General features: G+C 44.4%; 2 protein-coding genes across 2 annotated transcripts; both read right to left on the bottom strand.

Moving 5' to 3' along the window:
- Positions 1-698: 698 nt before the first annotated feature.
- On the bottom strand, positions 699-7,259 carry best2 (bestrophin 2). Its single transcript, XM_018762091.1, has 9 exons — positions 5,867-7,259; positions 5,498-5,592; positions 5,113-5,346; positions 3,598-3,752; positions 3,346-3,423; positions 2,827-2,979; positions 2,654-2,734; positions 2,359-2,513; positions 699-2,159 (listed from the first exon to the last, which is right to left on the bottom strand). Exons 1-9 carry the CDS (start codon positions 6,016-6,018, stop codon positions 1,364-1,366), a joined length of 1,899 nt encoding a protein of 632 aa, XP_018617607.1. The 5' UTR covers positions 6,019-7,259; the 3' UTR covers positions 699-1,363.
- A 1,428-nt stretch (positions 7,260-8,687) lies between these two features.
- Positions 8,688-14,212, bottom strand: get3 (guided entry of tail-anchored proteins factor 3, ATPase). The gene is made up of 7 exons (XM_018762090.1): positions 14,028-14,212; positions 13,511-13,658; positions 12,292-12,440; positions 11,765-11,915; positions 11,507-11,614; positions 11,063-11,260; positions 8,688-10,824 (listed from the first exon to the last, which is right to left on the bottom strand). The coding sequence occupies exons 1-7, from the start codon at positions 14,168-14,170 to the stop codon at positions 10,696-10,698; spliced, it is 1,026 nt and encodes a 341-aa protein (XP_018617606.1). The 5' UTR covers positions 14,171-14,212; the 3' UTR covers positions 8,688-10,695.
- Positions 14,213-14,961: the final 749 nt, after the last annotated feature.

Genomic DNA, 14,961 nt, shown 5'->3' with positions numbered 1-14,961 from the left:
AGATACACTGGAAGTATTTTTGATTTCACTTTAATTTCAAGTACTGTATTTAATGTATTTGTCCAAGGGCCGTCCTGGTCTTGTTCCACTATCCAGAACATCAGTTAAACTGTTCTTTTTCTTTGCAGCCCACAGCAATTGAGAAAGAGTGGAACGACCTTATTTCACACTAATATGTCAGTGGGTTTTAAGTGAACTTGTAAAATCAGTTTTAATCTTCTTGTTGAATACTTGAATGTTTAAGCTACCCTGGTTCAGAAGTCCATTTGTGGGGAACCTGGTTTTTGGTCAAGATGACTGAAATGTTTGGGTTTTTTTTTTTTTTTTGTTTTGTTTACAAGGCTGTTTTGTGTACACCCTGCTAACACAGCGTGGCTCTGAAGGATGAGCATGTTGTGTTTACCATACCGAAGCTGTTCAGACAGACATCTTTGGGAGAAAGAACATGTGCTCGCTAACTGGTGGCTGCCGCCCTCACACTGACTGTCCTCTGGTGTGGGCTACTTTCATGCAGCAAGGGCACAGTGTACCAGTTTTGATTTTCTTTTTAAATTTCCTTTTTGGGAATGTAGCTCAACAAACTGTTTTTCTTTAGTCTTTTGCACTACAAATAAAACACTTTAGGTACGACAGTGCATTACATTTGTCCTTCTCTTGTGTGTACAACTTTGCTTTATTAAACTGAAGGTGTTTAAAACTGGTTTTATTTTAGAAAGATTTGGTACAGTGCATATTTACAAAAATAGTACTTAGAAGAATACATCAGAAATAGTGATTTGCAGACACTCAGAATATAGCTTGAACCTTATCCTAGGTCTTGCATCACAGGAATGGTTCAAGACTCCTGAATTAAAAAATATGACTGGCTATTGATGAAGACATCTTTCTACTATTTGTGGACTTGTGATCTTATCCTAAGTTGGGGAAGGTTTTCACTGACTGGATTTGTTCCACTGTATCTTCCATATTTCGACTCTTCAGTGGTGCCTGTTTCTCAGGCTGGTGGCAGATTTCAAATGGGTGTGTTCTCCTCCAGTGTTTTTCAGCTATTGACCGTCTCCTTCTCAGGGCTGAATTAACCTGAGCTCCATCAGCTCGTCAGTCAAATGAATATTAGCCATAACAAGAACTTATTTAGCCCTTGAACACTTGTTTGGACACGAAACAAACTTCCATAGGACATCAGTATGTCTCCCAAACTGTATATGCTGTTATGCTAAGCCTTAATGTGTCTGTCTTATAGAGGACATTGTGTGCTTTCAAATAATTCCACACTTGAGGGTGGGAGCTTGGAAATGTATCCAGAAACCTTTATTGCAGGTTCTCAGATTAACACTGCATAATCGCTATGGTTGGCTGAAGACTAGTCATGCATTTGGGGAGATGCCACCTTTTCCTGGGAACGTGGGCCAGCGATACCTGGAACTGTAAGAAGTGGCTGCCCTGATCTGTTCTCCTTGGTCTCTTTAGAAAGTCTGCACTGGACCTTGTTCTGCTCAGGAATAGGTTGAAAAGTGAAGAAGTCCTGAATGGAGCAGCCTGCACTCACTGGGGGAGTTATGCTGCTCTCCTCAATCCTGAGTGTGATGGGGCTGGAGGTGATGCCCCTGGGCAGGTTTAAGACCTGCTGTGTGACCAAGTGCCCCAGGGATCCAGGGGATGCCTCTGGCATGTATGTGGGAGGTGGAGAGAGCAGGACCAGAGGTGGTGCTGTATTAGCAGAGCTTTTTTCAGATGTTGCGGTCTTTGTCTGACTCCCTTTTTCCATCTTTTGCCAGTTTTCCTCATCCTCCCGTTTGCTCTGTTCTCCCTTGACTTGGCCCTCGTCGACCCCTGTTGCCCTACGTTCCTCGGCAGCTCCCCCACAGCTACAGACGGTACTTTGTGTGTCCTGACCCAGGCTGGAGTGCAGAGTGATGCCGGGATCACTGCCTTCCTCCTCAGTGGTGGAGAGGGAGAGGTTTGGACTAGGGGAGCGAGTCAGCCTCTGCAGTTGCATAGAGGCACGACGGAGGGCGCCGCCCATGAAGCCAGAAGGAGAGGGTGTGGCGCTCAGCAGGTGGTTCAGCAGGGCCAGGTTGGGGTTTCTGCTCTGAGATTCCTCAAGATTTTCTGCAATGTCTTCCAGTGGTTGGAAGTGCATTTCCTCTTTGGGGATCCTGAACGGCGATGGGGTGTTAGTGTGAACATACTCCAAGTGTCAGCCTGTCTTCCATATAGACTCATATTTTTTAGTCACTTAACAGAACTGAAAAACTTATTTGTATGCAGGTTTTTCTTGCTAGTAAAGGGTTGGACTTGATCCCTAGAGCTGAGTGGCTAAGATAAATGAGTTGGCTGAGGTTCATAGAAACTTACGCCATGTCAAAGGTGGAGCCCTGGAAAGAGGGCTTGCGGAGGACGAAGAGCGTGGCAGCAGTGTAGGGTGGGCGTGGGTTCGAATCATTCCAATAGCGATCACGTTCCAGAATGGGCAGATCTCCGTACATCTCATCCACAGCCATCATGGACACCTGAGGACAGGCATCATTTTGACTGTTTGCTTCCAGAAATTGGAGGACAACACATGAATACTGAGCATAAAGCTGTTGGTTTACTTGTACTCTTCATAATTTCAGTGATGATGCCAACTACTTAAGAAATGCACAGGCACCTGAAAGTTTCGATCGATCAACCAGTTGGTCTCAAAGTCATCGTCGTCCTCACCAAAGGGGTTAATGAGCTGTTCCGCTACCTAGAAGACAGCGGGAGCCGTATTTTTTGACAGGGAAGCGACGTTTGACTTGTGTGGGTCGCATTCTAAGTTAAAGAGGAAGTGGCTCCTACCTTCAGCCACCCAGCATAGAAAAAGAACTGCAGCAGGGTGAAAATGGGAACATAGAGGTCAAGATCGTGACCTGGGTACCCTTGAGCGGGGTCCAGAAATTGTCGGCCGATGAGACACGCTAGGAAAAACCCGTACACCGCGAGGGTCACGACCTGGAGAATGGTGGACCAAGAGATGAGTGAGTGTTCGCCAAACACGCTATGAGTCCATGTTCACCCACATTAGGTTTTATTTATCGTTTTCGGCATGAAACAAGTCTTTATCAGAATTATCAGTCTGAAGTTCTACGAAGGTATTTTGTAACTGAAGCCATGTCATTTTGCACTGGAAAGGGAACTTGGTGTCCCGTGTAGGATTACAATTTCAACTCCACTGGATCTCCAGCTCTTTGTTCGGGAGTTGGAGTATCTCTTACACACACACACACAAAAGGCTCTCGTCTTCCAGGATCGAAGCACAAGATCGTCACACCTCCACCTGGTCTCATACACAGCAGTCAAGGTGAGCGCGGTACCAACCTGGGTGTAGACCAGAGGCACGCTGATCATGTCGTAATGGAACAGCAAGCTGCAGTTCCCCCTGAAAGTGTTGAGCTCCTGCAGAGATGGACAGAATGTGACCTGGCAAAGAACCGAAGTCCTGCTGCTACAAGAGCCTAAACTGATACTAAAGAGCACCTATGGTGTGCCGTGTTCAGCGGCACGTTGGCTTTTCGCTTGTAGTCCCAGCAGTATGGTGTTCTTCAGGCCGTCTCCTCCCGGCGCTCGTACCTCGAGCAGCAATTTGAGAGTGCTGTCGTCCTTGATCCGACCCTCGAGGCGCGCCATGGCCGCCAGGTTCGTGAACCACACGCACGGAATCCAGTATTTGTTGTAAGGTGACTGGAGACCCTCAAACTTCTTCCGTTCCTCCCTGGTCATGAACCCTGCGTGTGATGGACAAGGTCAGAGAGCACGCTTCACACAGATGTGTACTTTTAGTCCTGTTTCTCAACATCTTCTGAATTGCGAAACAAATGCCAGACCCCCCCCCGAAGGTAATTCGTTCCTGAAAAACCCCTTTGTAAGGCTGTATTATCATATAACTTCGATAACTTGAAAGATGTCTATTAGGCCTTTATTGACTATGACTGAGTGGTAAAGACTTAGTTACTTGAGATTTATGGGGGGGAAAAAAAATCAAACTGCTATAGACTTTCTGCCCCAAGTTGGTAAGGTGAAGAGACTATGTATGATGAGGTAATTAATTATATAATGTGTGCATTCAAGTCTAGTATGATTTTTTTTCCAAGTCCTGCTTGGGGCGCCTTGCAATGTACTGGTGTCTCGTCCTGGGTGTGTCCCCTCCCCCTCCAGCCCTTCACCCTATGTTGCCGGGTTAGGCTCCAGTTCACCGTGACTCCGTTTGGGACAAGCAGCTGTAGACGTGCGAGTGTTAACAATCAGGCTGTAAATACACTGTGAAAGTGTACACCGTGTATTATGTTTCAGGAAAACACCAGCGACGCTAAATTGTAGACGCTAGATTCCCAGTCCTTGCCGAAGTTCCTCTTCCCCTCCATTGCTTGCCCACGTTAAGGGGTGGACACACCGCTCTCGGTGCTCCGCTAACCTGTGGCGGACCTGCCGTCATGGAGAAGAGTCCCAGAAGTACCCAAGATAGGAAAGGTGAGGAACTCACCTAGTCAAACCTGACTTTTCCTGGTTGTTATACATAGATTACCTGCTAAAAGTTGGGATAATTGAGTTTAATAGTTGGGCTTTCAGCAATTAAATCAACGTTATCTTTTCAGAAGGGAGCTTTTCCTAAAGTGCTATTAACTCGCCATCGTTAATGTATTTGTGTGTTGTAAATGATTTTTGCACAGACGTTCTAGACCTGACTCGTATATCCCTGGTAAACGTAGCAGTCGCCTTATCCTACTGTAGCTCCAGAGATGGTGAATCTGACTCAATGTAAAAGTTTACCGTTACTTGACGCTATCAGTGAACAAATTCACTGTGAAAGGAGAAATCGGTATATTTAGTTAATGAAAGTTGGACGGGAATCTTATATCTTTCTTTTGCTTTTTTTCCCCCTCCCTGCTCCAACAGCAGATGGACAGCCGCAGTCATTCAGATCTCATCCATGCCCAAGACGTCCACGGTCACCCTGAATATCAACTCTGCAATAAACTCATTAATAATCGTTTGCAATTTTCCTCACGTTCCCTCTACGAGATGCCTTGTAGGGCGCTGAGGCGTCAGCGGCGTGTCGCAGTGAGCTACGTGAGGTAGGCAAGTTACCGGCTTCGACGACGTGGTCCATGGTGGGGAAGCGCTTGTAGACGGCGGTGCTCACTGAGCGCAGGATGAGCAGTGACGAGAGACTGGCGTAGCGCATCATGGTGCGCCGCAGCAGGCGGCCCCGTTCGTCGGCGCCCTGCAGCCCTCCCGACAGCGCGCACATGAGTCGGTCCGGCAGCGGGATGCTCGTGTACTGATTCCACCAGCGGTTCACCACCAGGGTCACGTAGAAACCTGACGCACGAGGACACAGGTTGTTGGGGTCACTCAGGTGTATTTAGGGAACTCCGTCTAAAGGGAGCCTTGTGCTCCTTTCGCATGGCGTGCCCCGGCCTAGCAGGGGAGCGCGCACAGAAGAGCACAGAACGGGTTCTCGGTGGCCCACCCAGCACAAAGGACATGGGGATAAGACTCGCGTAGTTGTTGCAGTAGATGGCCAGTTTCTCAAAGTATCTCTTCTGGTGGTCCAGGAGGAAGAATCTGTGTAGAGGTGAAGAGCGAAAGCGGTAATCGTGTAAATACGGTGTCATTTTAAGTAAGCTCGTGCGTGAACTTTTTTCCCCACGTACATGAGGTATATAATGAACAGAAGAGCTTTTAGGATGAAAACGTCATTAGTGAAAGTTTGATATGTGTTGTCAACATGCAAGATGTTTTTTTGCGTTATGTATGTATTACTAGCACCGGTTCGGTGGTCGTTATATCTGGAAGAGCATTTTTACGAGAAAGTTGGATGTCCCGATGGGCGGCTCACCTGTATGTGATGCTGATGGCGGAATACATGGCGAAAAAGGCGAGGACCTCCTTGTACAACAGCTTGTAGATGCTGCCCCTCCAGGCAAGCAGCAGCTTGGAGAAGCCGCAGAAGCGCGCGTTCGCCACCCGCGCCGTGTAAGTGACCGTCATGACTGGGCCGAGGGTCACGGGGGCTGAGAGTGAGGCGGTCACTTGGGCAACGGGGCCAAGGGTCCAAGAGGTTGGGGGTCAGAGAGCTTCAGTGCCTGTGGGTTCGCTGCACTAAGACACCGTACAGTATATCAAACAGCTTCCAAACCCTAAACCCTTTAGAGGTGTAAGCACGCGTTTATAAAAGATGATTTTAGGGTTTTTAGGTGTGTTGCTGCTGCTTCTTCAGACGCTGGAATTGCTGAGGATGAAATATTACTTCAGTAGTGGTGATTGACTCTGGTGAGGAGTGTGTAGGGTTGTGGACTACTGACCTCTGACTGCATACCAAACGGCACCAAAATATCTCATTCGTGATTCCGAGTGTAAAACCCGGTATGTTCACAGCCTTAGGACTGTTCCTTTTCTATCGTGACATTCATTGCGAGTTAATTTCTCACAGAGAAGGATTTGCAGTGATTGCTATTGTAAGGAATTTTATGGTTATGCTTTTTCAGAGCTATTTTATAGAATTGTATTATTACTTCCTGAACTATGTATGCGCTTAATTTTTTTTTTATTTTATTCACTTGTGTTTTTCCAAATATTTATTGTGGCGTGAACACATGTGTTTTAGGGCCAACAACCAGTTGGATGTGCAAGCACAACCAAGCAGAACGGGAGTGTGTGAATCTGTGTTTACAGCTTGTGTCTGGTGTTCCTGAATGTTGGTGATCAATGGCTACTTTTCACGGTAAATAGTTTACAGCTGGTATTGAGCAATGTTTGTGGAGACTGAATTTTTATTTCCAGTCATTTCAAATCGCTGTACTTCTACTATAGGTTAGAGTTACTAGAATGTTCATTATCCCACTATAGGAGTATGTGAGACTTCTACAGAAGCTGAGGGTTAGTGCAGTCGAGCCGAATTGCCTTGGTTTTCTTGGTTAACATGGGGTATAGAAATAGTTTATCATTGCCTTCTACCCGGCATGTCTGGACTGAGAACATGCAAACTCTGCACGCCCTGAGCTGGATTCGAAAGCCAAACATGAAGTTCGAGAGCTGTGAGGGACCACAACTACCCAGGGGGTACCGTGTTCTTTATAGAACTTAGTGAGTGATTCGGGGGACGTCTCTTATTGTGGTTTTACTGATTTTACGTCAGACTGCATGTGGCCGGACGCTGAGAAAAAAATGCACATACTTTGAGTAACAGGATGTGGAGATGACGTATTTTCTTATTTTCAGTGATTATGAAATGTACTTAATTTTAATGTTGTTTCACGTTTATAAAAAAGTCATGACGGACTGGCGTCCGATTTGCTGCGTTCCTTGTCTCATGTCCTATGTAATAGGCTCTGAAACACAGCAACCAAAAAGGAAAAGAGGCTGATGAAAATAGAATAAGTAGAGCAATATTTTTGTTACTGTATTATCCGAGGTGTTTAAGAGCCTAACCTGTGAATAAATCAAGGAACATCTGAATTAAGCGCTTATTGATTTGACGTAGTAGTAGAAGTGACTTTTGGTTTACGAACAAATTGAGTTAAGAACAGGCTTCTGGTCACAGTTGTGCTGGTAAGTTGAGGACCGGTGAATACATATATAAATTCCAAAATTTTCCTGGAAATTTACAGCTCTCGCATACAGTACTTGCCATGGGTTTCTCTGAAGAATAATACCGACCTGGAATCTCTTTGGACCAACAAAAGGTACTTCTTTTCGCTTTGTTTTAAATATCCAATTTACCTCAGCACTTCACCCAGTATATCTCGCTAAAAATGTGAATTGTCTGTCCCGTGCTTGGCAGAGGAGCTGTGTCATATTCTTTATTTAAACACAGTTTATAGCAGCATGTTAATGCTGTGGTGATAATTTAATTCTTACCTTAAAATTCAGTATCCCGGTCTTCTCAAAATCTCAGCCAAAAAATTGCACTGATTTTGCTGCAATTGGAAGCTCATTCACTTTGGAATAACTAGATGCAATGTTGTGGTATTTTCTTAGCCACTTTTGTTAATCTTGACCGTTTTCCTTGGTTTCTGATTCCTGTGTCCAGTATGCAAGAATTGTTTTTTTAGGTAGGTGTGGATTCATCTGAGCGCTTACTATAAAGTGTGTGTGTGTGTGTGTGTGTGAGAGAGAGAGAGAGAGAGAGAGAGAGAGAGAGAGCGAGCGAGCGAGCGAGCTTGAGAGGCATATCTGAATCACTGACCTTGTGCCTTGTTCATTAGTAGAAAAGACAGTTTTAGTTACTAGTTGAGGGACCACTTTGTTACACTGCTTATCTGTTTAGTTCTCAGCTGTGTATTTTTATTATTCAATGCAAAATATTCATTTTTTTGGCAGTACGAGTGTACAGAATTTATCACGTTAAACACATTGAATTGAAGGGAAGGAAATGCAGCTAATAGGAGTTTTTAGGCTTTTAGCCTCCTTCGTAGCTCTTTATTGCTTTTCATGTATGCTTTATGATGTGGTATCTTAAAGAACGTTTTCATCAAAATGATGTAGGTCTTGTGACAGCGTATATACTACAGAATTTGCACACTGTTCATTATTGTAATTCTACAATTAAAATGCAATAATTATGCATAAAGATGTGGCAATATCCCAGTTGTATTTTTTTAAAGACCAAACTGATGCTGAAATGTACACTAGCGCATCAAGAAAACCTGTTTTTATTGAGAAGTGTGCCATAAAAATAGTGAACAGAGACTTGTTGTGGGACAGTAGTTACTATGGTAGGAGTAAAACGAGTGAATGCAAGTGCCTTACAAATGAGGACTGTAACATTGTACGCAGATTAGGTAATTCCCGAATTTAAGCAAATGTGAGTCCAGTGCCCAAACGCCCCAGGATGTGACCCAAAAGGGAGGACTTTAGTGCTCATTAGTGCTGGCTCCTGCTGCTAACCCTGCTTCGGACCCGGGCCACTCGGATCGCTTAACAACAAGTGACGGACAGGCTTAAGGCAGCGAATGTGTGCAAGGCCTGGGATGTGTTTGGAACTGCAGTCCACAGGTGAAATTATACACCTCAGCTTTTTCCTGAAAACTGTTTGATTGACTGCCGTAAAACCACCTGTAAAGACGTTGCCATTTGCTCTAAGTCTTACTTGCCTCTTCACGGTAATTCCCCATAGCTGCTCAGTGGGAACGCCTGTTTGCTTCACTTGTTAACGGGATGAAAGGCTGCCGCTAATTCAGGACTTGTCACTGTAAATCCGCAGGTCTCCTAGAAACTGCCTGCTGCGTTGGGCTGCCTAGCTGTACCTCCAGCCCCTCAGGACCATGTTCATTGTGTGGAGTAATGACTGTAGACTTATGGAAGTAAGAAAGCAGGACATCTTGGTATCAGAGGGTCCCTGTTACACTTCAGTTCTTTTTTAATATTGATGTAACATGTCTGGTTTTCTACCATACAACCACTTCAGTAGAAAGACAGAAAAAGAGATCCAGGTTTTTTCTCCAGCTGGACCGTGCAGAAGCTCATTGGAGGAGTTGGGTGGCAGTGAGCGGTCACTTGGCAGCTGAAAAACTAGTGTACTCAGGTGGAACAGGATGCAAATGTGCTGTTCTGTGTCATGAGAACTGCTAGATTACACCGCAGCAAAACGGGCTCCTCCAAGAGGTAAACAATTTTAAAAAGAAACATAGGAAAAATTTTGAAGGTACAGGCAGTCCCCGAATTACATTCCCTCACTGTGTCAACCCTTTGTCTTAGTATATAGCATACCTTGCTATACTAAAACATTTAATGTAACAGATGTAACCATAGTATAATAGACAAGTTATTACTGTCATGCTGGAGTCAAGTGCAGGATCATTTATTTAGAACCAACAGACTAGATCTGTTCTTGTGGTCAGGGATGGAGTGAGATTTCAACTGGGAAGAACTGTCTTTTTAGCCCAGTGCTCTCTGCGACGGAGGTACAGCATGTGTGCGCAACCCCACCTTAATTTTCAATGTTTCACCTTCCCCTTTAGTGCCATGGCTAGGAGGGTAAAAACAGAAAAATAAAGCCAAATACAGTGAGACACACCAGGAAAAGAAGTCTGTCCTACCTTAGGCTCACACATGCAATGTTTTGATGCACTTTGCAAAGTAAGGCCCATTTTATTACAAACCTAAATATGCTTAATTATGAAGTTTTCATCTGAGTGTGACTTAAGGGCGACGACAACTTCCCATCAGTAAGTGGGGGGGGTTGTAAGTACAGGTTGTACGCAAGTCGGACGTTTGTAACTCGGGGATTGCCTGTATAGTCCACCACCAAGTTTCCAAAATTAGAGAAGACCTCCACAATGAAACACTCACCTCATAACTCCACTGTTAGTGATGCCAGCTTTGTATTGTTCATACATAAATCTTTGTAATAACAGGATTCAAATAAATACAAGAAACTAAAATAACTCGTAGTGGAACCCAAAAGGTGCCTTTCACCATGTAATTTAGAGTGATTTGCTCAAAATAAGGGGGGGGACATTCTCAGGGAGACACCTCAACATTAGTATTTCATTTATCCAAGAAACAGATACTGAGTAAAAAGATCAGAAAAGGTATGTGAGAGAAAGACCCTTGTTACAGGCGACATCCAAAATGCTTCTCTCCTTGATGGAACCTGCCTGTGGTTGGTTTTATGGGTTTAGTGATGCACTGATGTCCTGTGGTGGGTTCTGATCCAGGGGACGGTCACTTGCTGGGGGGGGTGTAGGGTTCCAGGAGCTGCTTGGAGAACGTGTTGACCTTATCGGCACCACGTACTTCATGGGGAAGCAGGGGCAACTTGATGATGTGAAAATCCTCATACAAGTCCTCCATCTGTGACATAAGAATGGCGCAATGAGAGAAAAGTGTTAAGGAAGCTCAACAAGTGTTCTGCACATGCACCTGAAGAGAACAATGAGACTTTTGACACTGCTCGAGAATGCTTCGTTCTCATGAGAAGTAATAGATTCCATTGTCCGAAAAGGTTAGTGGAACATGCAGCTCCTAGGAGAGCATTCCAGAGTAAGGAAGGCCATTGTTTTACACAAGAGACTCGTCAGGCAGGGCTCACCTGATCCAGGTACTTGGACTGAATCTTGTGGCGAGCTTCACACATCTTGCAGGGCCGCTCCGAATCCGGGAAGACGAGCTGATTGACGACGATGTTGTGCGTGTCTATACGGCACTTTGCCAGCTCCTGAATCAGCCTTTCGGTCTCATACAGCGAGAGGAACTCGGCGATGCACACGCAGATGAATGTCGTCTGCTCCTGAGGAAGGAAAGAAGGAGTTTAAAATATGACGGTCGATTCTGGTAAAGCTTTACTGCAAGTGTGTCAAAACCAGATACATTTGAAACAATCAGGGTGCAACGTCTTTGATTTTCTCTATTGCGAGTCGCCCTGCTTGAACTACCTGTGCTTTATTAGTAAACTGGACAGCACAGAGAAACACGAGTTATGCATTACACACTAAGTAGCATGCCGCCTTGGAACCCGTGCTCCCAGTTGACTCACCGGGTCTTTGAACTGCTCACTAACAGAGCGGATGACCGGTAAAGTCTCCTCCAGCTTAGAGGCCAGCTGGTCTGCATTCATGTCTCCCAGTCCCAACATGTTGCACATCTACAGCATAAATAAGTAAAGGGGGGGAGGGGGGGGAAGCACAATCACTATTCTGTGACAGAGCAGCACAATGAAGTAAATGGGCGATAATAGCTGATAAAGACTGGTGCGTAAAAGTCACTGTACACGCTGTGTCCACGTGTTACTTGCCTGAGAGATGAAGGGGCTGATCTGGTTCTTTATCTGCATCAGCCTGCCAAGTCCACGCTCCACAATGGTGGGGAAATTGAGCAAACGTAGGGTGTGTCCAGTAGGAGCGGTGTCAAACACCACCACTGAGAAGTTCATACCTTTGACTAACCTGCCAAGAGGAGAAAAATGATGCAGACTCTGGATCATAAAGTATCACCAAGAAAATATCACATTCTTTTGTCAAAGTGCACCTCTACAGCCAGTATTAAGCCCTGTCCAGCAGCATTTCCTGTAATATTTCTTTCAAATATATTATCATTACTATGGACAGAACTTGGAAAATGCATGCTTCATATAATCTTAAAGCCTCCCACCAAAATATGAATACAACTTGAAGCTTATTACCAACTGAAATAGGTGAAGCAGGGTGCTTTTTGCTGTGTCTTTTTAAAAAAACAGCTATGTTTGGAAATACAGATAAATAGCAGGTGCAGTAGAACAACAACGAATAAATGTAAATGATTAATGGTGCCCAGCTATCTGACCTCATGACCTCAGCATAGCTCATGGCCTCGTCAATGCCGGGGAAAGCGCTCATGGCCTCCTGCATCATCTTCTTGCCCATGCTCAGCATGTTGTCTTCTTCAAAAAACTCATCCGGAAGTTCTGCGACACCCAAGCTAGGATCAATCTCCTGCACACGCAGGCAGATGCGCACATGCAAACAAACAGTTTAAAATAAGTCATTACAAAACAGGTGCTTTAAGTCTACTTAAATGGGGTAATATTCAACATTTACAACTAAATGTTCATTGGAAGTCGCTTTGGAGAAAAGCATCTGCTAAATAAAAAAATGTAAATATATTAATACGTGCAAAAAATTGGAAGCAGCCACTGTGGAGCCATTAAATATTCATTTTGATTCCCCCTTAGATACAGAGGGCCCTAGTATTATGAACTGATAAGTTACAAACTGATTCAAGGTTATTCAGTTCATGCTGTATCACTTGTTAATCTACTTTCTACAATGTTCTTAATGTTTCTACTATGGATTCAAGGCGACCTGCATTTCCACATTCAGCCAATGGGTGGCAGTAAAGCGCCCAAATAGAACGGAACTTTTACATTCTGAGGTTTTTCAATGTTAATGATTCTAAGGCAGCGCCAGTGAGAAGAGGCACCCTGTTACCATGGAGACCACAATGGAGATGATAAACAAAGCTGAACGAGGTGACAAGATTAGGAACCCTGCACGTCACATGAAGCAGTCAACAAGTGCGGCTGAATAGGAGTTTGTACAGACATTTTCATTTTTAGCAATATAAAGCTTTAATACAGCCCACATTTAATAAATTTCAGGCTGCCAGTTATTCTTGAGCTATTAATACATTAAAGTTATGCAAAATTATATTGAAGTTTCAGTACTTGAATATCCCAGTCTTGTAGTTATACAGCTGATCAACACGACTAAGTCTTAATCATAAATCAATAAAATATAAATCAGTACCACACATGTTTTTTTACGTTAGGCTCTGCCAAAAATTTTATGATGATTTAACTTATTTTAACTTGGATTTAAACGAATAAGCAGCGTGAACATCATCAGTTCCTTTGAAGCCTAAAAACGTTCCTTCCTTCTAACAGCATCTTGTCTGCACACCTTGGATTTACACTGTAAGTGGTATTTTGAAACGATTCTCTCTCTCTCTCTCTCACACACACACACACACACACACACACACAGGCAGAAGACGGTTCACTGACCATGGCAAAGAGATTGTCGTATCCTTTGACTTTAGTTGGCACTTTGGAGAACTTCTGGTCAAAGGCATCGGAGATGTTGTGCGCGGGGTCTGTGGAGATGATGAGAACACTCTCCCGCACTGCGGCCAGCTGCACTGCCAGGCTGCAGCTACACACACACACAGGAGAGCTATGAGTTCATCCGTCAGTCAGACTCAGAGGACACTCGTTGTAGAAATTCCGACGCTCTCAAGAAACACAGAAGCAGCAGCATGTACATGATAATGTAGTTCTCTCTCACGCGTAACCCGAGTAAAAACTCAACTCTCAACTGGTTGGTTCTATCAGTGACGCCGTAAATACCATGCTGGAGCACGGGTTTTGGTGTGTAGCTGGAGAACTGGGACGAACTCCACACCTCCTCAGCATAACGACGTAATAAATACGTGTAGTAACGAACGCCGGCCGGCCGGGTGGCTGAACATGACGGGGCGCGCGCACACATAGCACGTTGGTTTGTTTCGTTTCCACACATTACCTGCACGTTGTTTTGCCAACGCCGCCTTTCCCGCCTACGAATATCCATTTGAGGGATTTCTGTTCGATTATATTCTTTAATGTCGGCTCTAGCGGCTCCACGTCAGGCGCATCTTCGAACTCCTCCTCCATCGCCGCGGCCATCTTCCGAGCGCGTCCCGCAATCGGTCTGCGCCGCCTTCAGGGAAACCGGAAGTAGCAAAGCACCTCGGGAACGCTGCGTGCCTCTGACGTCACAGAGCTCGCCCTACGCCACGCCACGCCACGCCGCGCCGCCACGTCACGCCGCTACGTTGCCAGGAGTCCAATAGCGGAGAGACGTCTCTAAATTTAGTCTTGATAAACCGCGCAACGATTTGTGTAGAGAAGCAGGCATATACCATTAATTTATTAATCATTTCAGCCAAACATATACACAGGTCCAAATTTGCTAATAAAAAACCTATATTTCTGTTTTTCTTAAAGAATTTAATCAATACATAAACACTGTCGTTAAGTGTAATACTAAGAGGGGCCATTAAGACGTTATTGTGATATTTTTAATTGTTGATGTCTCTGGTTATTAGAGTGTTTTGTCATTTTTTGTGTATTAATCAATTAATTTTGCTTGTTTGTTTGTTTGTTTCCCCCTGGGATGATTGATTGTTGTAGATTAATGTCATTGTAATGTGAGTGTTTGAAAAGTTTAATAAAATTTTTTAAAAAAAAATAGTGGAGTGCTCACTCTGTAAAAGTCTCCCCAGAAACAGCTACTTGTTTACTTTGGCCACACGGATAAATTACGCTTTTGTCCTCTCACTTCAGTAAAAACCTTTATATTACCTATTTACATGTAGTCATTTAGCAGACGTTTTTCTCCAAAGCGACGTACATCTCATAGAAAATACAATGTGTTCGTTACATTAACAGAAAACGAGACATAGTTGCAGACGTGT

Source organism: Scleropages formosus, chromosome 20, assembly GCF_900964775.1.
Source record: "Scleropages formosus chromosome 20, fSclFor1.1, whole genome shotgun sequence".
Classification (NCBI taxonomy): domain Eukaryota; kingdom Metazoa; phylum Chordata; class Actinopteri; order Osteoglossiformes; family Osteoglossidae; genus Scleropages; species Scleropages formosus.
This window is presented reverse-complemented; position numbering and strand designations above follow the sequence as displayed.

Excerpts from the sequence above, each read along its gene's own strand:
- best2 (XM_018762091.1), bottom strand. The coding sequence starts at position 6,018 with ATGACGGTCACTTACACGGCGCGGGTGGCGAACGCGCGCTTCTGCGGC. Across the intron at positions 5,593-5,866 it reads GCCATCAGCATCACATACAG|ATTCTTCCTCCTGGACCACC; the intron begins GTGAGCCGCCCA and ends ACCTCTACACAG. Across the intron at positions 2,160-2,358 it reads GGCTCCACCTTTGACATGGC|GATCCCCAAAGAGGAAATGC; the intron begins GTAAGTTTCTAT and ends ATCGCCGTTCAG.
- get3 (XM_018762090.1), bottom strand. The coding sequence starts at position 14,170 with ATGGCCGCGGCGATGGAGGAGGAGTTCGAAGATGCGCCTGACGTGGAG. Across the intron at positions 12,441-13,510 it reads ACGACAATCTCTTTGCCATG|GAGATTGATCCTAGCTTGGG; the intron begins GTCAGTGAACCG and ends CTGCGTGTGCAG. Across the intron at positions 10,825-11,062 it reads AGTCCAAGTACCTGGATCAG|ATGGAGGACTTGTATGAGGA; the intron begins GTGAGCCCTGCC and ends CTTATGTCACAG.